Below are 26,443 nucleotides of genomic sequence, written 5' to 3'. Positions count from 1 at the left end.
CCCTGGGAAGGAAGACCTTGCCTGGGTCAGGCTGCATCACCGGCTGGCAAACACCCCACGGGCAGGAGGGCTGGTGGGCTAGGGAATGAATGGATATGAATCAGGCTTCCTGAATCCAAAGTGGTTGTTCTCGCCTTCCACCCGGGAGACCTGGGTTCGATTCCCCCCATGCTCCTCAGGCGCAGCCACCCTCTGTCTGCCAGGGAGGCTTGTGTGTTTCCACGACGCTGAACAGGTATCAGCAGAGCTGACAGACTAGGAAGCAAGGCCTGGTGACCTGTCTCTGAAAAGCAGCCTACGAAAACCCTGTGGACACAATGGTGCGATCTGCCGTGCGTGTGGTTGGTCGCCATTAGCTGGGGGCCAACTCGATAATGACAGATAACGACAAGGAGGTTCTTATCTAGGTGCTAGGCCTCTGCCTTCCGGGGCTGCACTGACACAGTTCCCCTGCCCCTCACTCTGTCCCAGAAGGGGCCGCGGAATGCGTCCCTCCCACACTCACGCCGACGGGCTGCCCTGGGTCTTCACACTCCGGCCCACGGTCTTACCCTCTGACCTCACCCTAGTGACTTACCACACACCTCGGACCGGGGGCCCTAGTCTGGAGTGACTAGGACACACTTCTGGCCCTGGAGAGGGGAGGGGCTCCCCCAGCAGCCCAGCAGCGGAGACCTCAGACAGCGCCTGGCTCCGGGCCTGGCCGCGCGCACCCGCGGAGGAGCCCCTCTGGGAGGCTCCCTTACAGGGGCACATTCCCAGACCCCGGTCACAGATCGGCCCACCTGCGGGCTTCCTCCACCACCAGGCACTCTGGGAAAGCAGAGATGGCACACCCCACTGAGAGGCCCAAAGCCGGGCCAGCAGCCATTCACAGAGTTGGCCCAGCCGGGGCTCGTTTTAGCTCAGCGGACACACGACACAAAGCCAGTGAGCTGCCCGGGCTGAAATCCTATGATCTCAGCCTACGCCGAGCCAGCTCGTGGCAGGTCAACAGGCTCCCTGTGGGATGGGAAGCCTGAGGGATTAGCACCTGCCACTTGTCAGGCCTCCAGGGTGGCCTCCTCCTGGTCGGCACTACTTCCACAGCCAGGGGGTGGCAGGTGGAACTCCAGAGGGAGAGGACACAACCAAGGAGTCCTTCCTCTTCTTTCAGAGAAAGGAGTGAGGGCCCAAAAGGGGAGGAGGGTGGCCTGCCCAGGGTCACTGGCGAGCCATCGATCTGAGGGACAAATACCTCAACAGCCACTGTGTGCTGGGCACTGGCGATACCAGCACCACAGATAGGAGAAGGGCCTGGCCTCAAAAGTGGGGAGTGGGGTGCTGGCAACAAGCAGAAAATCTGCAGGACAATTTCAGAAGGACTAAAGGGAGCTCTGGTGGAGCAGTGCCTAAGGCACTTGACTGCTAACCAGAAGGCTGGCAGTTCAAACCCACCAGCCACTCCTGGGAAAGAAGACTGGGCAATCTACTTCCGTAGTGATACCACCTTGGAAAGCCAAAGCGGCGTCGCTATGAGTCAGAATCCACTCTCCAGCAGTGAGTCTGCTTTGTTTAAGTGCTAGGGGGCCTGGGGGAAGAGCGGCTCTGAACAGCAGCAGCAAGGCCCACCGTCTAGCGCATGAGAACAGAGCCTGGTCCTCCACGATGACAGCGGAGCCAGTCCTGAGCCAGGGAAGGCGTCCAGACCGGGCCCAGCAGCTGCAAAGGCTCTGAGGCAGAAGCAGACTCCAGCCTGGCTCTGGGACAGGGAGGGGCCCCCACTGGAGGCCAGGGTACAGGGCTGGGCCCCATACTTATGTCACAGGAGGGTTTCTAGCAGAGCAAAGAGACTGGCGGGGGCCGTCCCAGCTCTCCGCTCTATGAGGCTGCCTGGCACTTGATCGGTGGACATGGTCCCTCCTGTGCACCCAGAAGTCAATGCATAAAACCCACTAACCCCACGGGGAAGAAACCAGGCCACCCCCCTGCCTCCTCCCCACCATGCAGACAAGCTAGCAAGGCCCTGGTGGCAGCGACAGCTGATGGTCCCTCCTCCACCGACTCCCCCCAAGTTGCCAGCTTCACTCTTCCCAACCCACGGCTCTGAGCCGGATCCAAGCCGGGAATAGAGGGAACTGGTTTGGGCCAGCCTGTGCAGGGCCGTCTATAATTACCAGCTCAGCTCTGCTTCCCCTCCCAGGGGAGGAAGTGGTCTCAGGTCTCCCAGTCGCAGCCGCCAACCTCCAGCAACTGCCATATGGAGGGGAGTGAGCGCTGCCAGGAACACAGCACAGGGACCGCCAGGCCAGGGGGTCGGTAGGACACTCCCAGCCTCCAACCACCTTCCTCCATGCCCTGGGTACCTCCGGACTTCCAGAGCCATGCTCTCCCCGCCCCCTCAGTTCCCCTAAAGGGACCTCAAAAGGTAGGGCAGATGGAGCAACTCCCCCATTTAGGTCCTCATCCCTTCAGCCCCCTGAGGGAGCCACAGGCCCCAGCCCCAGCCCTCTGCCGTCAGTACCCCCGCCGGGACGCACGGCGCTCACCGGCTGCCCCCGCCAGCACCTGGCTCTCAAGATGCCACGCAGCTTCCCGAGCCACTGTGCAGGCTCACGCTCAGGGCTGACATGCTCTGCTAGGAGCCCTAATGGTGCCATGGCTGGGCGACAGGTCAGCAGCTGAACCTGCCAGGGGCTCCACAGGAGCAGTGCCTGGCGATTACAGCTGCACTCACTCACTCACTGCCATCGAGTCGGATCCGACTCACAGCGACCCCCCTTGGGTTTCCGAGGCGCTATCTCTACGGAAGTAGATTGCCCAGTCTTCCTTCCGAGGGGTGGCTGGTGGGTTTGAACCGCCAGCCTTCTGCTTAGCAGTCAAACGCTTTAGGAACTATGCCACCAGACTCCCGTGATGTGTCCAGGAGGCCCCTATCTGCTCTAAATCAGCGAACGGGTTGCCGTATCTTGGGTTTCCCTCAGTTGGCTCTATCAGCGAAGCCGGCCGCCACGGAGGAACCCCGCTCTATGCCGCAGCTGTTAGATGCTGAGCTGGTTCCGACTCACAGGGACCCTACACAGCGGAACAAAACACTGCCTGGCCCTGCGCCGTGCTCACAGTGGCCGCTGTGTCTGGGCCCACTGTCGCAGCCACTGTGTCAACCCATTGTGCTGACGTTCTTCCCTTCGTCGCTCACCCGCTACTGTACCAAGCAGAGGGAACATTAACACACAAAGACTGCCAGTCATCGAGCTCCACCAGGCACAGGGGGCAGGGGGCGCAGCCTGGCTGCTTTGCCCAATTGTATCCCGAACCGTAGGGCTGCAGGCTCCCCATGACACCTCCCCCCTGCGTCCCCGAAGCCCTTCACAACCCCTTGCACTGTGGCATTCTGCCAGCGGGCTGTGAGTGCAGCCGGCCAGGGCTGGGCCCTGCAACCATGAAAGGACACAGTTCCACGTGCACGCCCCCCCCCCCAGCTCTTGCCACCTGCAAAATGGAGACAACAGAAGGGCCTCGGAGGAGCTTTGGTGAGGGCCAGGGATCAGGCGGGAGCCTGGGTGGTGCAGCACGTAAGCGCTCAGCTGCAAACTGATAAGGTTGGCAGTTTGACCCCACCAGCCATCATCCTGCAGGAGAAAGATGTGGCAATCTGCTTCCGTAACGGTTGCTGCCTTGGAAACCCTGTGGAGCAGTTCTACTCTGTCCTCTAGGGGTGCTGTGAGCCAGAAATGACTCCCTGGCAGTGGTTCTGTTTGGTTTTCAGGTTTGTATACAGAACACCTTGTCATCTCTATTCTCCATCAGCCTCAGTACCACTTCCAATGACAACCCTCAATGACAATAAAGATGGTAACTGCACACCTACTAAGCGCTTGCCAAGGCCAGCACTGTGTTCTATTCAGCCACTCCTTAGAACCACCCAGGATGCCAGTATGACCACAAGTTCACTTCACAGATGAAGGAACTTCCGGTCTGCGATGGTATCCCAGTGGAAAGTTTTTATTTGGGCTCTTTTGGAGGTGGGGCTCTGGGACGTTAGGGATGAAGCAAAGCCCCAGGCAACAGCGCGGCTGTGCTCAGAATCTGCCGGAGCCCAAGAGACACAGCAGGGTGGGTCTCCGGGTGGACTGCAGACGCTGAGCAGGGAGAGGAAGTGCCCCCCCCCTCCTCCGCTGTCCCTTGGACTTTCACTTGGGCAATTCCAGAGCAGGAGCTCGGCTGCTCGCCGCCCCCCACCCTTCGCTGGGGCGTGGAGCGGGGGGAGGGAGCAGGAGGGACGGTAGACATGTGCACCAAAGCCCCCTAGCGCCCGGGAGCCCAGAGGCAAGGAAGAGGAAAGGATGCAGTTATGAACACTCGCCATGTCACTGAGAGGGACGGCCCGGGCCCTGGGGGGTACAGCCAACTTGGCCCTTCTGACATTCTACCTTAGCCAGGTGACACCACTGAGGCACCCAGAAGGGGGGAGAAGCAGCAGGGCCGAGCTGAGCCCCAACGCTCTTCTCGGGGCCCTGGCCTCAGAGGGTCTAGAGAGGCCGGGGAGTGTTCAACACAGACAAGGGTGTAGGGGCAGGGGCCCCTCACCCCAGGCCCCTGCGGGGTGCTCCGAGCTGACCCCGTTCACTCCGGCGGGTTCCGGTAGGTCAGCGGCCTCCCCTCCAGCCTCGCCTCGCCCACTCCCTGTTCTCAGCACCACCTTTGCTTTTCTTAACTGTGATTTGGGTGAAAGTCTAACGGCATCACCTTAAAGCCTTTTGGAGCTGGAAGGGACTGTGATCACATCACTTCCTTCTTTCAAATATTTGGAAAATCCACGATCCCTGGGGAAAGGGGGCGAGGGTGAGGAGGCAGAGGTTCTCCAACAGCTCCTCTCCCCACATCCCAGAGCCTCTAGCATGAACTACTGAGGAAGAACGGCCCCGGGCTGAGACAAGGGCTTGGGTTCCCACAGGCCTGGTCCCACCTGCTGACTGTGTGGCACGGCCAGGAAATGAACTTCTCTGAGCTTCCACGTAGCCACCTCCATGGGGAGTCTGTGAGCATGAAACGAGAGGAAAGAGTCCTGGTAGTGGTTGGCTGCTAACCAAAAGGTTGGCGGTTCAAACCCACCCAGGAGCTCTGCAGGAGACAGACTTGGCGATTTGCTTGCATTAGGATGACAGCCTAGAACCCTGTGGGCCAGTTCTACTCTGTCCTCTAGGGGCACCATGATTCAGAGTCGACTCGACAGCAGTGGGTTTGGTTTGAGCTTTGCTTCCGTGAAGACTGACAGCCTTGGAAACCCTACGGGGCAGTTCTGGTCTGTCCTCTAGGGGCGCTGTGAATTGGGATGAACTCAATGGCAACAAGTTTTGTGGTATTATTATTAAGGTCCCTGGGTTGTGCGTAGGAGCTTTGGTGGTGTAGTGGCTAAGGCATCTGACTGCTAACCAGGTTCCAGCCCACCAAACACTCCTCAGAAAGAAGACGGGGCAATCTACTTCCGTAGAGATATTGCCTCAGAAACCCAAGAAAGGGTCGCCAGGAGTCAGAATCGACAATGGCAGTGAGTGTGGTTTGGTCTGGTTTGGGGTCATGCGCGACTACTAAGCTAAAGGTGGGAGTTTGAACCCACCCAGCAGCACCAAGGCAGAAAGGCCTGCCGGGCGATCTGCTTCCGTAAAGATTACAACCAAGTTCCACGGAGCAATTCTCCTCTGCAACATGCGGGGTCGCCATGAGCCGGAATCAACTTGATGGCAACAGGTGTTACTGTTGTTACCTCTGCGACAGCCCTCTACCTTCACGCCCCGCCGTCTGACCCACCCTACACCTCTCCCCTCCAGGGCTGGGGCCTGGCGCTGTCCCCATCTCCAGCCTCACCTTCCCCTTCTCCCTCCTCTAGACATGGACTCACAGACTTGTTATGAGTCTGAACTGACTCAGCACAGCACATGTGACAATGACAAAGACCTAGAACACCCTGCAGTTACACCGCCCTGCTCCACCTGCCCCCCTCTCGGAGCACCTGCCCCCACCCCGCCAGAGCACGCCACCGGCAGAGAGAAACCTCCCGCTTCTCCTTGCTGGAGCTTGGCCAGCCTCTGCTGCAGGAAGCCACCCCTGCCCCTCAAGCTCCTGGTGCCCTGACATTCTGGGCAGAACCCCGTGTGCTGGCCCTATTCCTGCTGCCCAGGCCCCTCCTGAGCCCCGCTCCTTAGCAAACCCTTGGGCTCCAGGTGGCCCAACTCACTCACCACAAAGACCCCTCCTCCAGTTCACACAGCTGCCTCTCATCGCAGAACCTCCCCTTGCAACACACACTCTAGCCCTTGTGACATCACACAAGTGTGCTCTGCTCGCATTTGGTGAGGATCAATTTCTCTTTAAGGAGCCTGGTAGTACGATAGTTAAGCGCTCAGCTACTAACCAAAAGGTTGGTTGTTCAAACCCACCAACTGCTCCATGGGAGAAAAACCTGGTGATCTGCTCCCGTCAAGATTTCAGCCCAGGAAACCCTAAGGGGCAGTTCTCTGCCTTGTAGTATTGCTAAGAGTCCTAATCAACTAGATGGCAACTAAAACAAGAAGTTCTGCCTCCCAGCCAGGCTGCAACTGCTTCAAGGGCACTCACCTTGCTGGCCTACCTGCTCCCTCCAAGCACTCCAATTCCAAGGCAGAAGGGACCAGACACCCAGAACCACCCAGGAAAGCTACTACCTGAAACAGCCCCTGGCTCCATCCCTAAAACACTGCACTTGAACTTCTCCCCCAGTGAAGTTTTTCTCATATATACCACTCCCTCTCCCCTGCTCAGCTTCTAAAACTACATTCTTCCTTAATCAATCTACTCCTCCACTTTCCTCAAGTCCTTTTGCTGCACATTATCCAATCTCAAACAAGGGCTGGTGCCTTCCACCGTCTCCTCTTCATAAAGGGGGCTTCCCTTTACTTCTTACCCACCCCTCTAGGCTCCCGGGCCCTCCTCCCAAACCCCAGCCCCTAGCTCCCAGTTCCAAGCCTCCCCTTGGCTCTGCCTCTCCTGGGTTCTCAGAGTCCGTGCGCACCCCATGGGCAGTTCTCCGTTGCTGTCAGTTGCCTTTGAGTCCAGTCGACTCCCCGTGTGCAGAGAAGAATTGCCCCCTAGGGTTTTCAAGGCTGACCTTTAGGGAGCAGACTGGCAGGCCTGTCTACCAAGGTGCCTTTCAACTGCCAACCTTTTCACTAGCAGTGAAGCACTCAACCATCTGAACCAAAAACCAAACCAAACTCACTGCCGTCTAGTCAGATCCGACTCTTAGTGACCCTTCCTTGGGTTTCCGAGGTGGTATCACTGCGGAAGTAGATGGCCCAAGCTTTCTTCCACAGAGTGGCTGATGGGTTTGAACCGCCAGCCTTCTGGTTAGCAGTCAAGTGCCTTAGGCACTACGCAACCATCTGAGGTACCCAGGGAATCCTTCCTAACTCTGTTGTTATGGGCTGTTGAGTTGATTTTGACTCACGATGACCCCAAGTGACAGATCACAACTGCCCACAGGGTTTTCCTGGGTGTCATCTTTATAGGAGCAGATGGCTAGGCCTTTTTCCCACAGAGCCACTGGGTGGGTTTGAACTGCCAACCATGTGGTTAGTAGCCAAGCACTTAACCACTGTGCCACCAGAGCTCCTCTCCAGAAAGCATCACCTATTCTCCTAGACCTCCTCACAGTCCTGACAGCTTCCCTCCACCCTTTCCAGTCCCTCTCTCGGCGTCCCTCTCCCCTAGTCCTACAGGACTCCCTACTTCTCTGCCCAACAACATACCCCAAAGTACAAGTTTTACTCAGGCTTTTCTGCCAACCTCACAAACCCCTTGCACATCTGTCTCCTAGATGTGCTTTGTGCGTTATATGGGTATCTGCATTATACACATGTGCGTGTTATATGAGTGTGCCCGCTGGGAGGGTGCATTGTATACAAAAAATACGGTAAGTGGCTGACCCATCTCTTAAACCTGGACTTTAGGACATCCCCAAACCACTAAAATTCCTCAAAGGATATGGCTGGGACTACTTTTCAGAGTTAATAAATTTTATGTGACATATCTGTCACATCATAGGTGTTAGTTCTGTCTCAAAGGCCCCTTTCAGGCCCTCTGCTCAGCGAGCCCTGCTACTGTCCTCAGACCCTCTCCAAGTCATTACTGAGTGGTCACACAGCAGGCCTTCACCCCTGCTTGGTTCTTCAGTTCCCTCGCATCTCCCTTTCGACCCTTCCATCTCAGCCAAGCCACATCACCTCACTCGTTCCCCCGGCCTCTGATCCCAGGCCCCTCCACCTGGGTCCCACTCAAGCAGAAAGTCTCCTAAGACTAGTCATCATCCCAGACACCTTACACACTCAGACATGCCTCACCATCCTCGATCCACCGAGCCCTGATCCCTTCGGCCTGGTGTCAGATTCCTCACTGCTGACCCGTCACGCAGGACCCACGCAAATCCACTTCCGTGAGCCCGGGAAGTGTCAACACCTCGGACAGGGGGCGGCTGCCCCACGTCCTATCAGAGAGGCTCTCCGGGAGCTCCGAGCGACTCCTTAACCTGGCTCCCGCAGCCCCCGTTTCAAGGCCTCGGCCCAGTTCTCTGGCCCCTTGGCCCGTCTTCGGCCTAAGTTCTCTCCCCTGCCTCAAGATGGTGTCACCTCGGCCTGTCTTCTCAGCCCAGGTCGCCACCGCCATCTCTGTCTCATGTCACGCTGTGCGGCCAGGGTCTGGGCCCTTTGGCCCTCAGCCCGTGCCCCCCTGCAGCCTCAAACCATGTCTCCCCGTTTCAAAATCCCCTCTGTTCCCTCGGCTCTCGCCCTTCGTTCCTGCCCCGACGCCTCAGGCCGTGCCTCCTTCGTTCCTTCAGCCTAGGTCCCGGCTGGCCCCTGCCCCAGTTCTTACCCAAAGAGCCCGGAGAAGAAGGACTGTGAGTTCTTCACCTTGCGCTCCGCCTCGGCCAGCAGCGCTATCGCCTCGGCTTCCTTCCCGGAATTGTCCATGGCGGTCGCAAAAGAATTCACCAAACCGTCGGACCTGGGCCCTGGGAGGACTCAGTCCCCGCCCCGCCGCGGAAGACAAGTCGGGGAGCTTAGCGGGTTGCGTTGACGTCGCACCGGCGCGCGCCTTCGGCGGCCCGGCAGCACGTGACCCACGCTGACCAACCAGCAGCCTTGCATCCCGGCGCGCGCCCCACCGGCCACGCCCCCGCCTGCCTACCCACATCACCCCGTGACCGGCGATCTCCAATCGGCGTCCCTAGACTTCGACGCGTGCGCCTACATCCGCGTACGGCGTCCTCACGCGCTTTCTGGTGCGCCGTACGCCACCACGTGACTGCACATAAACCAATCCAAATTCTCACAGTGAAGGGCCCGCCCCAGGGCCCTGCGTTTCTGAAACCTACTCCACCAATTATCAGCTGCCTTTGCTAGGTCCCGCCCCTCCTTGGGGACCTTGGTCACTAGTCAGCTGATTGTCGACCCTCATCTGACAGTCGACAGTTCTCCGGCGCGGAGTTCAGCGGCCCCGCCTCCGCGTTTATCTTGGGCTGTTCTCCACCAATTGGAAGGGCGTCTGTGGTTAAAAGGAAAACATTCTACTTTTTCTTGCGCCCTCTGCCGAAGACTGTTGAAACTGCTTTGGGAAAGCTAGTATTCCAAAGACTGAAAACAAAACTTTGAGAAGAGAGGTTCTCTGACTCTACGTGCATAAAAAATAGCTGGGGAGAGTGTTAAAAATTTGTGTTCTACAGTTTCATGAAATATTTAGAATGGGCAACTGCATAGACACCAAAGTGGTTGCCAGGGATTGCGGAGAGGGCTGAATGGGAGTCAGCGTCCGTTTGAGATGAAAAAGTTTTGGAAATAGTAGTGATGGTTGCAGGACATTGTGGATGTAATTATTGTCACCGAATTGCACACTTAAAATGGTGAAAATAGCAATTGTTGTGTTACATATTTTGCCACAATGAAATTTTAAAATCTTAGCTGCGGTAGTGTAGTGACTAAGGCACCTGACTGCTAACCAGAAGGCTGGCGAGTCAAACCCACCAGCCACTCTTCAGAAAGAAGGTTGGGCAATCTAGTTCCTTAGTGATTGTTGTTGTTATGTGCCGGGAGTCAGAGCCGACTCATAGCGAGTGACCCTCCTTGGGTTTCTGAGGCAGGATCACTAGGGAAGTAGATTGCCCCATAGTCAGGCCCGACTTGGCACAAAACAACAACAACAACATAAGTTCAAGCACACCTAGACCCTAGTGTTAGGCTGGAGTAAACTCAAGCCACCAACATTTCAGTTGGCAGCTTCCTCCAGGTATCAGGCCCTGATGAGACAGCCTGATAAGACAAATAGGTGGCAGAACCCGCCCAGGCTGGAAAGTCCCACGTGATGACCAACTTCCTCCTGTGAAGCCCCCTCATGCTAATTAGGTACAGACCCGTGCTAATTGGACCCTGCCATTTCCTTAGTGCCCCAACTAGGTCCTCTCTGTGTCTATAAGAATCTATCCCCCCTGCCCGGGGGCATAACTTCTCTGGCCCTGACACAAGGCCACAGAACCTCGGCCAGAAGTGCTAATAAACTGCTTCTCTGAAACAACTCCGTGTCCTGGTGTCTCGGCAGCTCAGCATTGCATTTGGTGCCAAAACCCAGGAAGAGGAGTAGAACTTGAGGGAATTCTTATTCCCCTTCTCCCTCTTCCTTCCGGACCAGGGAATTCCGGCCCCCTGCAGCCACCACCGGTAAGTCACATCTTACCCTTCACTCAGTGCTCACCGGAGAACATACATTTTGTATTTTGTTGTCCTCCATCCTTTGGGCCATTTTAATTCTTTGGCTCTGGGCAATGAACCAGTGTCTACTACCAAGCAGTTTGAATTAGTTCTGTTGTAATCCGTCTGCGTCTGACTGAGAGGTGGTGTGAATGTTTCTGTGACGCTCCAAGATCTAGGTCGCGGAGTCTGAGTGGGCCCTCAGTTGATTTCCATGTGAAGTCGGATCGGCATAACGGTGTGGCTCTGCCCTCTGCTCCGGGGCTTATACGGAGACACCTGAGCCAGAGAGTCACTTAAATCCCCGAGAGGGGAGCGGACAACCGGGCATCTGACTGGTCCTCTGGACATGTCTCTAGTGTGACTACTTTTGGAGGGTCGACTTGCCCAAAGGTCTGAGTTTTGTCCCGGAGTTTTCTGCCTGCACTGGTTCTGGAAAAATCGTGGTACCACGTCAGAAACTCCTCTGTCCAGGAGATAGGTTGCTCAGGGATGCCTGACATCCTATCTCCCCTGGGGGTTTACCGCTCGTCCGACTGTTTAATATGAGGTGGAGACGTCCACCTATGCAAAACAGTCTTGCTGCCATAGGGTTCTAGTGACCCTATCTGAAAAACTCAGACCCAATGGGTAGTCAAAACTCCAAAATCTATCCACCAACCCCTCTGGGGTGTTTATTAGCGAACCTTCAGACCTTACTACTAGACCAGGACATCCGCCCCAAATGCCTCATCTTTTACTTCACCACGGCATGGCCCCGGTACCCACTAGAATGGTTCTCGCTGGCCAGACCACAGAAGTTTTGACTTTAATATCCTTACAGACTTAGACAATTTTTGCCAACGCACAGACAAATGGCCAGAAATCCCCTACGTCCAAGCCTTCTTTTATTTTTATTGACACTCCCGACCGTCAGTGTGCTCGAAATTTAATACCACCCCAATCCTCCTTGCCCGTGAAAACCCCAAACCTCACAAACCCAAGCCTCCCTCCCCCTCTGAAACCGCTCAGAGGATTTCCTCTTCCTCCTTCTCCGACCCACCTGAAAACCTTTCCCCGCCCCCCAGACCCCCTCCTTACTCTGCAGCACAACCCCCTCTCCCTCAGGTGGCGCTGCCCTCCTTTCCCCACCCCTACGGCTCCTTATCCTCCTGTCTCACCCACCTCCCCGGACACCACCTCTTCCTCTACCTCTTCCACCCTCTCCTCCCCTGTGAGCCACCACACTCATTCCCAGCAACCCCTTCTTTGCCCCTTGTGCGAAGTTGCTGGGTCCGAAGGAATTGTACACGTCCACGCCCCCTTCTCCCTGGCTGATTTATCCCAAATTGAAAAACGCTTAGGTTCTTTTTCAAATGACCCTACCACTTACATCAAAGAGTTCCGATACTTCTCTCAGACCTATAATTTAACTTGGCATGATATATATGTCATCCTCTCCTCTACCCTCCTCCCAGACAAAAAAGATAAGAGTCCTTAGTGCCGCCCAGGAACATGCTGACCAAACCCACCTAACAGATAACACCATGCCTGTCACAAAACCCAGGCTGGGTGTACCAGCCTGACACCCAGTCCGGACGGACGGACCGGGAGATCCTGCAGAGATAAAATGCTCCAATGCCTCCTGGCAGGTCTACAAGCTGTCTTGCATAAAGCAGTTAATTTTGACAAGCTCCAAGAAGTTACCCAACTTCCTAATGAAAACCCAGCCACCTTCCTGAACCGATTAACCAAAGCCTTCACCCAATTTACCTGCCTGGACCCCTCCTCTCCGGCTGGAGCCACAGTCCTAGCCACTCATTTCATAACCCAGTCAGTTCCTGACAGTAGAAAGAAACTTAAGAAAGCTGAAGAGGGACCCCAATCAGAGACTTAGTAAGTATGGCCCTTATGGTCTTTAACACCCGGGAGGAGAAAGTGGAGGCAGATAGGGAAGCCAGGACCCGCCAGAAGGCCGCCTTGCAGGCCAATGCCTTACTAGCGGCCCTGAGGCCAGCACACAGTGACAGGAGACCTCCTTCCACGGTGGCTCCCCGACCTGCTTCAGGTGCAGTAAGGATGGGCACTGGGCCAGATCCTGCCCTCAGCCTGACCGCCCCCCGGCCCATGTCCAGCGTGTGGTTTGAAAGGACATTGGAAGAGTGACTGTACCTCTGTGTCAAAGCATGGAGGGCCATCCTCCCCATCCACTAACCCGCTGTCGACAATCGGGCCTGGCCACTGACCACTGAAGGAGCCCGGACTCAACAACCCCGATCACTCTCGCTGAGCCCAGGGTCACTATCAAGGTAGCGGGTAAGTCAGTCTCCTTTTTGATTGATATGGGGGCTACCTATTTGTACTCCCCTCCTTCTCAGGACCATGCTTCCCTTCCTCAGTCTCTGTTATGGGAATTAACGGGCAACCCTCAACCCGCCCCCAACAGACCCCATCACCTACTTAATAGATGACAGGATTCTCTCACACTCATTTCTCGTTATACCAACCTGTCCTACCCCCCTTTTGGGACGAGATTTCTTTGCAAAAATTAAGACCACTTTAACTTGGACTCAGGATCACTGTGCCTCTCTCCTACTATCACTGACTACTACCTCCTCACAAGCACCAGCTTTCCCCATGTCCCCTGATCTTGTTAATCTGTGCGTATGGGACACCTCTTCCCCATCCATCGCCTCTCATCACCCCCCTGTCATGGTACATTTAAAAGACCCCACACAGTTTCCATCTAAACCCCAATTTCCTATTTCACACACACACTGACACAACCTGAAACTTCTTATACAGCGTTTCTTATCCAAAGGACTCTTAATCCCCACTCAATCCCCATGCAGTACCCCTATTTTATCAGTAAAGAAACCTGACGGGCCCTACCGGTTAGTCCAAGACCCCTGCATCCCGTAGTCCCTAACCCTTATACCTTACTCTCCAATATTCCCCCTACTACCACTCACTTTTCAGTTCTAGATGTCAAAGACGCCTTTTTCACAATCCCCCTAGACCCCAAGTGTTACAACCTTTTTGCCTTCACTTGGGAAGATCCCGACACACACACCTCCTCCCCTAGCTCCCATCTCCCGTAACTTTCTCTCCTTAGGCAACTACTGCGAGAGCACGCAGACAGATATCTACCACAACCCTTAGGGACCGATCCTCCAGGAATACCAACAGCAACTCACCTACAACCCGGATACGCAGTACTTCTAAAAACCTTACACCTAGAGCCACTGATACCTCGCTGGACTGGACCACATGCTGTCATCTTAACCACCCCCACGGTGGTAAAACTCCTGGGTGACCCCTTGTGGCACCACCTTTCCCGTATTAAAAGAGCCCAGACAAATCATGGTTCCTCTACATGCCAAATGCTGGGTCCGACTAAGCTCCGTCTTAATCGGACCCCTCGTCCTCCTGACCCTCACTAGCACTGAACCCTCACCCAATTATGTCTGGAAATTTACAGTCTGGGAGGGGCAGAAATCCCCACAACGTATTGGCCTGGCAGAATACCCACCAACAAATAAGTCAAAACTTGTAATACCCATTACCCCCAAATCAGTACACCCCAATGATCTCCCCTATGCCTGTTTTACATACGACCAATCCTATCCAGGTTGTAACTATAGCTCCTGGTTGGCTCTGAGTCCAGGTAACCGCATGTGTGTCAGAGCAGAAATGGGCTCCATCCAGGTCCATGGCTGAGTCTGGAAGCACATTGCCAGGCTTCTTCTTCTGAGGGGACTTGAACCTCCAACCTTTTGATTAGCAGCTCAGTGTGTTAACCATTTGCATCACCCAGGGGCAGACTGATAGAAATAAATGACTGAGTAAAGAAATAAATGGTCACTCGTGGGGGATCAGAAGGGTAGTGTTTGCACAGGGAGACAGCTCAGGGGGCAGGAAGGCACAGGAAAGAAGGACACGGGGAGGAGGTAACCACAGGGAGGAAGTGGAAAGAGAGCTGTCACACTGTGGGGAACTGCAGTCAATGTCATGAAACAAAATGTGTATGAACTGCTGTATGGAAAATGAATTTGATCTGTAAACTGTCACCCAAATCACAATAAAAGTTAAAACTGAAAAAAAAATGGGGGAGAAGAGACAAATTTCCTATGCACAAGAATTCCAAACAATTTACATAGATACTCCACCTTCAAGGAGGTGGGGCTTAATATCCAATCCTGAAGTGGTGGTGTTCTTGTTAGGTGACAGCGAGTCGTTTCCGACTCATAGTGACCCCATGCACAGCAGAGTGAAACGCCGCCTGGTCCCGCGTCAGCTCCATGATCCTTGCTGTACTTGAGCCCATCGCCGCAGCCACTGTGTCAATCCATCTCATTGAGGGCCTTCCCCTCCTTCATTAACCTTTACCAAGTGTGACATCCTTCTCCAGGGAATGGCCTTTCTGACAACACAACTAAAGTAGGTGAGATGAAGTCTGGCCATTCTTGCCTGTGAGGAGCATTCCAGCTGCACTCCCTCCAGGACAGATCTGTTAGTCCTTTTAACAGTCCATGGTACTTTCAGCATTCTTCGCCAGCACCACAACTCAAAAGCATCAATTCTTCTTCGGTCTTCCTTATTCATTGTCCAGCTCTCACATGCATATGAGGCGATTGAAAATACCATTTCTTGTGTCAGGTGCATCTTAGTCCTGAAGGAGACATCTTTACTCTTCAGCACTTGAAAGAGGTCCTTTGCAGCCAATTTGCCCAGGGCTGTACATCGTCTGATGTCCTGACTGCTGCTTCCATTGGCGTCGATTGTAGAACCAAGTAATGTGAAGTCTCTGACAACTTCAATCTTTTCTCCATTTATAGTGATGCTGCTTACAGGTCCAGTTGTGAAGATTTTTGTTTTCTTTATATTGAGATGTAATCGATACTGTAGACTGTATTCTTCAGTCTTCATCAATAAGTGCTTCAAGTCATCCTCACTTTCATCAAGCAAAGTTGTGTTGTCAGCGTATTGTGGGTTGTTAATGAGTCTTCCTCCAATCCTGATGCCACATTCTTCTTCATATAGTCCAGCTTCTCAGATAATTTGAGCAGCATATAGATTAAATAAGTGTGGGGAAAGGATACAACCTTGACACAGTCCCTTCTTGATTTTAAACCATGCCGTGTCCCCTTGTTCTGTTCAAACGACAGCCTCCTGGTCTATGTACAGGTTCCTCATGAGTAGGGAACATAATAAAGTGTTCTGGAATTCCCATTCTTCTCAATGTTGTCCATAATTTGTTATGATCCACACAATCAAATGCTTTTGCATAGCCAATAAAAACACAAGTAAACATCTTTCTGGTATTTTTTGCTTTCAGCCAAGATCCATCTGACATCAGCAATGATATCCCTTGTTCCACGTCCTCTTCTGAATCCAGCTTGCATTTCTGGAAGTTCTCTGTCAATATATTGCTATAACCATTTCTGAATTATCTTCATTAAGATTTTACTTGCATGTAGTATTAATGATATTGTTTGATAATTTCCAAATTCTGTGAGATCACTTTTCTTTGGAATGGGTACAAATATGGATCTCTTCCGGTCAGCTGGCCAGGTAGCCGTCTTCCAAATCTCTTGGCATAACCGAGTGAGTGCCTCCAGTGGGGCATCCATTTGTTGAAACATCTCAATGGGTATTCCGTCAATTCCTGGAGCCTTGTTCTTTGCCAATTCCTTCAGTGCAGGTTCAACTTCTTCCTTCAATACCATTGGTTCTTGATCATATGCCACCTCCTGAAATGGGTGAAGATTAACCAGGATGAAGATTTTTGGCACAATGACTCTGTGTTTTCCTTCCATCTTCTTTTAAGACTTCCCGCATCATTCAACATTTTGTCCATAGACTCTTTCAATATTGCAACATGATGCTTAAATTTTTTTCCTCAATTCTTTCAGCTTGAGAAATGCCGAGCGTGTTCTTCCCTTTTGGTTTTCTAACTCCAGGTCTTTGCACATTTCATTATAGTAATTGGCTTTGTCTGCTTGAGCTGCTCTTTGAAATCTGTTCAGCTCTTTTATCTTGTCATTTCTTCCATTTGCTTTAGCTATTCTCCGCTCAAGGATAAGTTTCAGAGTCTCTTCTGACATCCATTTTGTTTTTTTCTTCCTTTCTCATCTTTTTAATGACCTCTTGCTTTCTTCATGGATAATGTTCTTGATGTCATCCCATAATTCTTCTGGGTTTTGGTCACTGGTGTTCAATGCATCAAATCTATTCTTTAGATGGTCTCTAAATTCAGGAGGAATATATTTAAGGTCATATTTTGGCTCTCATGGACTTGCTTTAATTGTCTTCAATTTCAAGTTGAATTTGCATATGAGTTGACAGTCTGTTCCACAATCAGCTCCTGGTCTTGTTTTGGCTGAAGATATTGAACTTTTTCATCACCCCTTGCCACAGATGTAGTCAGTCTGATTCCTGTGTGCTCCATCTGATGATGTCCATGTGCATAGCCGTTTGTGTTGTTGAAAAAAGGTATTTGCAATGAATAAGTCGTTGGTCTTGTAAAATTCTATCATGTGGTCTCCAGCGTTATTTCTGTTACCAAGGCCACAATTTTCCTTAACTATGGGCTGCATACAATGACTTCCTTCCAAAGTCTACTGTTTGGAAAAGGGAGACAAAGAGTAACTTTATAATGCAGAAACCTGACAGACATGACCTCAGCCAGGTGATCAAAGTCAACATCAACAGAAATAAGTAACATTGATACCACGTGCCCTTGGTATGGTCTAATGAAAATGGTACTTCCTCTTCATTGTCTTCCTCCCCCAAACCCCTCACCAGGTCTGATCAGGAGAAAAACCAGACAAATCCCAACTGAGGGATGTTCTACAAAATACCTGACAAGGAATCCTCTAGGAGCCCTGGTGATGCAGTGGTTAAAGCACTCAGCTGCTAACCCAAAAGTCGGTGGTTCAAACCCACTAACTGCCCTGCGAGAAAAAATGTGGCAAATGGCTTCTGTAAAGATTACAGCCTTGGAAACCTGGTGGGGCAGTTTTACTCAGTCCTATAGGGTCGCCATGAGTTGGAATTGACTCAACAGCAGTGGGGGTAGTACTCCTCAAAACTGTTAAAACTGATTAAAAACAAGGAAATCTGAGAAACTGTCATAGCCAAGAGGAGCGTAAGGACACATGACAACTAAATGTGGTGTGTCCTGGATGGAATCCTGGGACAGAAAAAAGGGTATTAGGTAAAAGCTAAGGATGTTTGAATAAAGTATGGACTGTAGTTAATAATAATAATGTATCAGTATAGGCTCATTCATCATTACAAATGTCCCTAACCACGTGAGATGGTGGTAATAGAGGAAACTGGGTGTATGGTATATGAAAACTCTCTGTGCAATCTTTGCGATTCTTCTGTGAATCTAAAATTGTCCTAACACTGAAAGTTCATTTTAGAAATTTAGGTTCCAAGGTCCCGCCCCATTCTGCTTTAGATTCTGAAAGTCTGTGGTGGGGCACAGGAGTCTCCATTCCCCCTCCACAGTCAGGATCCCAGATGGTTTGCATGCAGACAACCTGGGCACCACAGACGCTGCTGGCGGTTTGGCTGAGCGGCGCCAGGCTCCAGAAACCTCTGCCCACTCTTTTCGTTGATTAAACAGGCTTTCCTGGACCAGCCACTGGTGCCTGCCACTGTAGCCTGGCCACAGATCGCAGGAGTGAGTCTGAGCTACCCCAGGCAATTTGGGCTCTCTGCCCATCAAAATTCATTATTATAAGAGCTTCCATTTGTTTTAACTGTTAAGTTTCAGAGTGATAAGTTGTGCTGCAATAGATAGCTAATACACCCCTTGCTGGCTACTTGATTCTGACTCACAGCGCCCCTAGAGGATGGAGCGGAACTGTACCACAGGGTTTCCAAGGCTGTCAATCTTTACAGAAGTAAAGGCCAAGCCAAACCCACTGCCGTGGAGTCGATTCTGACTCACAGCGCCCCTAGAGGCCAGAGTGGAACTGCCATATGGTTTCCAAGGTTGTAATCTTGATGGAAGTGGACTGCCACATCTTTCCCCCAGAAGCTGCTGGTGGGTTTGACCTTTTGGTTAGCCCCCGAGTGCTTAACCACTGTGCCACCAGGGCTCCTGATAACCAGTAATACAATAACTAAATCAAAGTCTTTCACTTCCGGAGCTGCAGAGTTTGACTTAGTCTTGAAGGTGGGAGTCCGGCGGTAACAGCAGCGTGAGTGCTCGTTAAACGGGGAGGCCCGTCCGCGTGGTGTGCCCGCTGCACATTTCATTTACATTTTCTCAGGTCGCAGATACATTGGGGGTGTGTGTGGATTTTCCAGCCCATTTTACACATGAGAAAATGAGGCTCCAACAGGGAGTGACTTGTCCAAGGTCACCAGGAAGAAAAAGGAGCCCGATGTAGATGTAGGTTCCCCTGATGCCGCAGGCCCTTCCCTTTACCAAGAGCCCCAAAGGCTTTAAACTACTTCCTCCTCCTTCTCCTCCTCCTCCTCCTCCGCCCAGTCCCAGCGCCTGGCTGAGATGCGGCCCTGCTGTGGACCTCCTGACACCATCTCCTCTGCTCAGAACACAGCGCCTACAGACGAGATCATGTCCCGCTGCCGCCATCCACTGTGCCGCTCTGCTCGCCTTGGCTAACGGCTTGTACTCATCTGACGCCCCAAGCCTACACAGCAGCCTCGATCCCACCTCTTCCCTCTTCCGTGCAACCCATCAACAACGGGCAGAGTCCACCTCTTTCTGGACGCACCCCCAGCCCGGGCCATCTCTCCCTCTTCACTGCTCCGTTCTCCCCCACCCTCCAGCCCAGGCCACTGTCTTTTTTTTTTTTTTTTTAACCTTAGAGCTTCCTACCCACTCTCCACCTCCATTCTTGTCCCCTGCAGCCCACTGAAGACTAAGATCCGCCTGACTGAAGCCATGGTATTTTCAGTCACCTCATATGCATGTGAGAGCTGGACAATGAATAAGGAAGACCAAAGAAGACTTGATGCTTTTGAGTTGTGTTGGTGAAGAATGCTGAGAGTCCCACGGACCACCAGAACGAACAGGTCTGTGCCTGAGGAAGTGCAGCTGGAATGCACCTCAGAAGCGAGAATGGCCAGACTTCGTCTCACCTACTCTGGTCATGTTGTCTACAGGGGCCATTCCCTGGAGAAGGATGTCATGCTTGGTAAGGTGGACGGTCAACAAAAGAGGGGCAGGCCCTCAACGAGATGGACTGGCACAGCGGCTGCAGCGACGGGCTCGGGTGCAGCAGGGATTGTGAGGCCGGCGCACGGGCGGGCAGTGGTTCGTTCTGGTATACACAGGGCCGCTAGAGTCGGAGTCAACTCGACAGGACATAACAACAAACAATAGCCCATCCTCTACAGCTGCCACAGAGCTTTTTTTTTTCAAAAGTACTGCTGTTGTTTGTCAGCTGCCCCTGTGTTGGCCCCCGACTTCTGGAGACCCCGTGCACCATACAGGGAAATGCTGCCCGCTCCTGCCCATCCCCAGGAGCGGAGGTGGACAGGGCCGCTGGGATCCTAGGGCTTTCTGATTTTTCAGAAGTCGATCGCCAGGCCTTTCTTCCTCGTCTGTCTTAGGAAGCACCGCAGAAGCCCGCTCAGATGACAGCGACACACAGGCCCCTGCTGACACACGGGCAGTGGCCGCACAGGGGACCGCGGGCTGGAGTGAGCCTGGGCCCCCACGTGAGAGGCGCGCACGCCCCCGGCGCCCCCGCGCGAGCCCCAGCGAGCAGCTGCTGTCGAGCTTGCTGGAGGGGTGGATGAGCTCCTGCGCCCGGCCCCCACCAGACCAGCCGCTCCCCCAGCGCAGGAAGGCACGCGCCACGCGCCACGCAAAGCCTCGTGGGACTAACAGGCCGCAGGGCTGTCAGAGACAGCTTCGAGAACCCAATTTAATCAAGTTTACAAGCACACGCGTACAAAAACCGCAGCGACCTAGCAACGGACCAGTCACCGGCAGGTGAGGGCGAAGGCCAAGGGCAGGGAGTCCGCCCTGGAGAGGGTGGGCCGATGGGCTGACTCTCCATGTCAGCCTCACCCAACTAACACAACCAAGGCCCCAACCTGAACCCCGAAGCCCGTGCAGATCGAACTTTCTCCCGGCCGCCCGCCCGCCTCCCTGCTCTGGAAGAGGTGGGACGAGAGGGGAGAACAGATGGTGAACAGAGGGAGTGGGCCTGGGGGTGAGGCGGGGAGAGGCGGTGAACAGAGGACAGAGGGATGGGCTCCGGGCACCCCAGGGGGTCTGACAACTCCCTCCTCCCGCCTGCTTGCTGGCTGCGATGTCTGTGGGAGAGGCAAGGGGCTGGAGGGCGCCCCCAGAACCGGGGCGATGTCTCCCCTGAACGGGGCCTGGAGAGCCCGTCGGCCTGGCCTCACCACTGCAGGGGGCCCATGTCAGCCCCCATCTCCTCCTCCTCCTCTTCGTCCTCCTTCAGCTGGAAGGGCTTCTCCGCCCACTGCACCCTGACCGTGGGCCCCACGTGGTCCTGAAGCCGGTGGCGCTTCATGTGGGCGTTCCGACTCTTGATCTTGTCGAACACCCTACAGGGCACCGGCGGGGTCAGCATCAGTGAGGGACAGCGAGTCCCCCAGGGGCCCCCGAAGGGCAGTGACTGACGGGGCCGAGGCTGGCGTCAGTGTGCACCCCCCACAGCAGCGGGGCCCGGTACCTCTCGCACTCTCTGCAGGGGAAGACACCCCGGCTCTCCACGCTCCCTGGCGGCTCAGGGGTCCTCTTGGGGCCTGTGTCGGGGCTGGAGTTGAGGATGGCCTCCGTCCTGTAACTCTTGGTCTTCATCTTTAACTCGGGAGTTGGACGGTGGCTGGGTCTCTCCCGAGGGCTGCAAGTGGCCTGCAGAGAGGGCGAAGGCGATATGAAGGTGCTGACCTCCTCTCTCCTGAGGGACACGGGGATCAGAGGACACCAGTGTCCCCTGCAGGGAAGGCCCTCGTGCGGGAGCACCCGCCCAGCCTCCAACCTGGGTCCTCAGCGGAGCTGGGCTCCAGGCGCCGCCCCCCCCACGGCCGCTACCTTCTCTTGCGTCCTCTCTCCCTCCTCTGGCTCCCTCTTGACCCTCTTCTCCAGCCCCGGAGCTCGGCCACCGTCAAACTTGATCATCTTTTTCCAGATGTAATAATACTCCACACACTGGGCGACTGTCTTTGTCTGGATCTATGAGGGGAAGTGCAAAGCTAGCTGGGAGGACGCCTCACCAGCAGCCGCGGGGGCCTAGCCCCCTACCCACTGGGCCAGCGCCACTCTTTGAAAGCCCTTCCTTGGATGTCTCTCCACTGGTATTTGGTGTCCCCTCCTCCTGTGCCTGCTACAAGGGGCCTAGAATCATAATGTCCCCCTTGGTGGTAACGTATTGGCAGGAAAAGTGGTCAATGTCGGTCGGAGAGGGACGTTCTGAGTGTGCAGTTTGATCCCAGGGCATTCTGACCCCACCATGTGTTCTTCCCTCCCCTAAGAAGGGACCCCACCAAGAACAACTTCTGTAAAATAACAGTAACCAAAGGAACTTGGATAGGCTAACTGCACTGGAAGGAAGAAAATTTCTCAGGACGCTCAGTGGGCTACTGAGCTCACTCCAAATTGTACTTTCTTGATGTGACGTTTTCATCTTTAATAAACTATAACTAAGATATGTGTATTCACTAACTAGGAGTGGAGATGACACATTCTTCACCTGACTGAAAAAATCACCAAAAAAAAAAAAGTCGGACTTCTAGTTCCAGCGAAGATGGGGCAACAGGAACCAGATTTACCCTCTGATTCAAAACAACAAAGAAAAAAACAAAAAAACAGCCATGAAGACAATGGCTGTCAAGACAAGATGGTGGACATCAGGCAAGAGCGGACAGTGAGAGACAGGAAACTCAGGCGCTGAGCTGCCCACTGCCCCGCCCACCGCCCCGCCCACCGCCCCGCCCACCGCCTGGAGAGAGTTCCCAGCCCGGCCCAGGGCGGGGAGTCCAGGAGGAGCCCAGCAGACTCCCTGAGCTGAGACGGAGCAGGGAGTCTGAGGAGATCACGCGGCTCAAGTCCACGGGACTAAATACTACTGCAGGAGAGCACGCTGCACAGAGGGAAAAGCGTTGCACACAGGGTCAGGCAGGGTGCCCGCTCCCACCGACCAGTGTAGACAACCCCGTAACACACAGGCCATTGGGCAGACTACTCAGAAGGGTCCTGTCTTGCTGTGAGCAGTAATTACTTCTGGGAAAAAGCGGCTCTGGCACAATCTAAAGTATCTTAAAAGCAATGCCCTAAAGAATCAAAGTGCTGTCAAGTAACAACTATATCCTAGAAAAAGCTCAAATATTAAAAAATATTCAGTCACAGCAAGCTAAACTTCACAATGTCTAGCATCTAATGAAAAATTACTAGATATGCAAAGAAGCAGGAAAATATGCACCTAATGAGGAGATAGTTCAGTCAATCAAAAGCAACCCAGACTGACAAGGATGCTAGGATTGGCAGGGAAGGACACAGTGTTATTAAAACTGTACACCATATGCTCAAAAAGGTAAGTAAAGACATGGAAAACCTAACAAGACCCAAAGAGAACTTCTAGAGATGAAAATGACCATGTCTGAGATAAGAAACACACTTCTTGTTGCTGTTATGTGCCGTTAAGTTGGACCCGACTCATAGCGACCCCTCCTTGGGTTTCCGAGGCAGTATCACTATGGAAGTAGATTGTCCAACCTTCCTTCCGAGGAGTGGCTGGTGAGTTTGAACCGCCAGCCTTTTGGTTAGTAGTCAAGTGCTTTAGGCACTATGCTACCAGAGCTAGATGGGATTAATAGAAGATTAGACGTTACAGAACAAAGACTAGAGAACTTGGAAGACACGGCAATGGAAACTATCCAAAATAAAACAGAAAAAAAAGAACCAATTTAAAAAAAAAATCATTGAGCAGTGGTATGACTTTGAGCAGCATAATGTACGTGTAATTGGAGTCCTGAAAGGAGAAGAGAGTGACAGAAGAAATATTTGAAGAAATAATGGTCAAATTTTTCAAAATGTAATGAAAACGATAAATCCACAGATTCGAGAAGCTTGGCAATGCTCCCAAGCATAGTAAATACGAAGAAAACTACACCAAAGCACATCATGATCAAATTGTTAAAAACCAGCGATGAAGAGAAATTCCGAAATAACAACCAACCAGAGGGGTAAAAACACATCATACACAGAGAAACAAAGGGGAGGAGACCAGTGGATTCCTTATAGACAAACCCACCATTTCAGTCAGTCTCTCACTGGAAACAAGAGAGGCCTAAGTACTGTGTTGTTGTTGTTGTTGTTACGTGCCATCAAGTTGGACCCGACTCATAGCGACCCCTCCTTGGGTTTCCGAGGCAGTATCACTACAGAAGTAGGATTGCCCAACCTTCCTTACTGTAGAGAAGTATTTTAAAGGTTTGGAAGAAAAAATACTCACCAATTCTATACTAGGAAAAATATCTCTCAAAAAATGAAGGCAAAATAGGCTTTTTCTTAGACATACAAAAGCTGAAGGTATTATTACGAGCAAACCTATGCCACAAGAGACGTTAAAGGAAGTCCTTCAGACAGAAGGAAAATGATATGATGGAAATATGGATTCACACAAAGGAATGAACAACAATGAAAATGGTGACCACAAAGAGATAAGACTCTTTTCATGTTATTTGAGAGCTCTGGTGGTGTAGCTCTCTAAAGATAATTGATTAAACAGAAAGTATAACATGCATTGTGGCATATATAAAATATGTGAAATAAAATCCACGACAGGAGCAGAGAGGTGAAGACAGAAGAAACAGAAATGCCCTATGGTAAGTGTCTCATACTATATGTGACTAATAAGAAATCACTTTATAATAGACTGTGATAAGCAAAGATGTCTACGATCAACTCTACAGCAATTAACAAAATAATGAAACAGAAGTATAGCTAATAACCAATGAAGGAAATAAAATGGAATCATAAAATACTACAAACAAAGAGCAAGACTAAGAATTTAAAACCAACCATCTCCATAATCACATTAAATATAAACAATCTAAACACCTAATTAAAAGGCAAAGGTTTTCATACAGAACAAAAAAGCAACACTCAATTACACACTATCTATAAGAACCCAAATTAAACCCATTGCCATAGAGTCGATTGCTCACAGCGCCCCTAGAGGACAGAGTAGCACTGCCCCATTGGGTTTCCAAGGCTGTCAATTTTTACAGCAGCAAAGCCCAGGCCAAACCCACTGCCACTGAATCACTTCCAACTCACAGCGCCCCTAGAGAACAGAAAAGAACTGCCCCATTCCAAGGCTGTCGATCTTTGTGGAAGCTGACGACAGCCTCATCTTTCTCTCACTGAGCCACTGGTGGGTTCAGACCACTGACCTTTTGGTTAGCAGCTGTATGCTTTAATCACTGTGCCACCAGAGCGCCAATTACCTACAAGAAGGCAGTTTATGTCATTTTGTATATTTCTTTTACGAGAAGGCACTTCAAATATTGTGACAGAAACAGGGTAAAAATAAAGACACTGGAGGAAAGAGATACTAGGATAACTCTAATCAAGAGAGAGCTGGAGTGGCTATATTAGCATCAGGAAAAGTAGATTTCAGAACAAAGAATAATACCAAGGATAATGAAACTCATCTCATGATGTCGAAAGGATCAATTAATCAATAGGACAGAATCATCCTAAATATTTATGCAACTTGGTTGCATTCAAAATGAATGAAGCAACACTGAGAGAACTGCAAAGACAAATACACAAGCACACAATTACAGTGAAGCCTTTAATCCCATTACAAATCATCGACAGAACAAGTAGACAGAAAATCAGTAAGGACATAAAAGACCTGAACCACACTGTCAACTCACCTCAGCTAACTGATGTTTACAGAACACGTCACCTACCAACAGCAGAACACGCTTTGTCCCCAAGTGCTCAGACCATTACCAAGATGGGCCATAAACAAGTGTCAATAGAGGTAAAAGAATTAAAATTATACCAAGTATAATCATAGTGACTGCAACGACATTAAAGTAGAAATCAATAGCAGTAGTAGAAGAAGAACAAAACCAAGCCCACGACAACAGAAGCTCCCTGGAAAATCCCCAAACACTCAGAAAGTGGCTCAGACGTCAAGTCTCTCCAGTGGCTCTACAGAGTAGACACAATGTCAATCAAAATCCCAGCAGGTGTTTTGTAGAAATCAACAAACTAATTCTAAAATTCCTATGTAAATGCAAAAGAATTAGAACAGGCACAATTTCGAAAAAGAAGAACAGAGATGAAGGACTACTGTGTGACTTCAAGGCTTATTTTAGAGCTACCAGTAATTAAGACATGGTGGCACTGGCTCAAAAATAGACAAGCAAATCTACAGAACTGAGTGGCGAATCCAGAAAGAGAGTCACGCATAGTCAATTGATTTTTGACAAAAGCGTAAAGGTCATTTGACAGAAAAAAGACCGTCTTTTCAACAAAAGGTACTAAAAAACCAAAAACAACCAAATTCACTGCCATCGAGTCAGATCCAACTCATAGCAACCCCTTGTTGGGTTTCTGAAGCGGTATCTCTACGGAAGTAGATTACCCCATCTTCCTTCTGAGGAGTGGATGGGTGGTGGGTTTGAACCTCCAGCCTTTTGGTGAGCAGTCAGATGCCTTAGGCACTATG

At 51.9% G+C, this 26,443-nt stretch overlaps 2 protein-coding genes across 2 annotated transcripts in view; both read right to left on the bottom strand.

Annotated features, from left to right (window-relative positions):
- NAPA (NSF attachment protein alpha) overlaps positions 1 to 8,984 on the bottom strand; it is a 34,395-nt gene extending 25,411 nt beyond the window's left edge. The window contains exon 1 of the mRNA XM_007942867.2: positions 8,887 to 8,984. Within this exon, the coding sequence (XP_007941058.1) occupies positions 8,887 to 8,984 (98 nt within the window). The remainder of the gene's footprint in view (positions 1 to 8,886) is intronic.
- A 12,146-nt stretch (positions 8,985 to 21,130) lies between these two features.
- ZNF541 (zinc finger protein 541) overlaps positions 21,131 to 26,443 on the bottom strand; it is a 54,146-nt gene continuing 48,833 nt past the window's right edge. Inside the window, exons 12-14 of the mRNA XM_007943037.1 lie at positions 21,790 to 21,930; positions 21,428 to 21,609; positions 21,131 to 21,299 (exon numbers count right to left, since the gene is read on the bottom strand). Coding sequence (XP_007941228.1) covers positions 21,131 to 21,299; positions 21,428 to 21,609; positions 21,790 to 21,930 — 492 coding nt within the window. The remainder of the gene's footprint in view (positions 21,300 to 21,427; positions 21,610 to 21,789; positions 21,931 to 26,443) is intronic.

Source organism: Orycteropus afer, unplaced genomic scaffold, assembly GCF_000298275.1.
Source record: "Orycteropus afer afer isolate SDZICR_OR568_19922 unplaced genomic scaffold, OryAfe1.0 scaffold00099, whole genome shotgun sequence".
In the NCBI taxonomy this organism is placed as follows: Eukaryota; Metazoa; Chordata; class Mammalia; order Tubulidentata; family Orycteropodidae; genus Orycteropus; species Orycteropus afer.
Note: the sequence above shows the minus strand (reverse complement) of the source record. Positions and strands in the feature narration are given on the sequence as shown.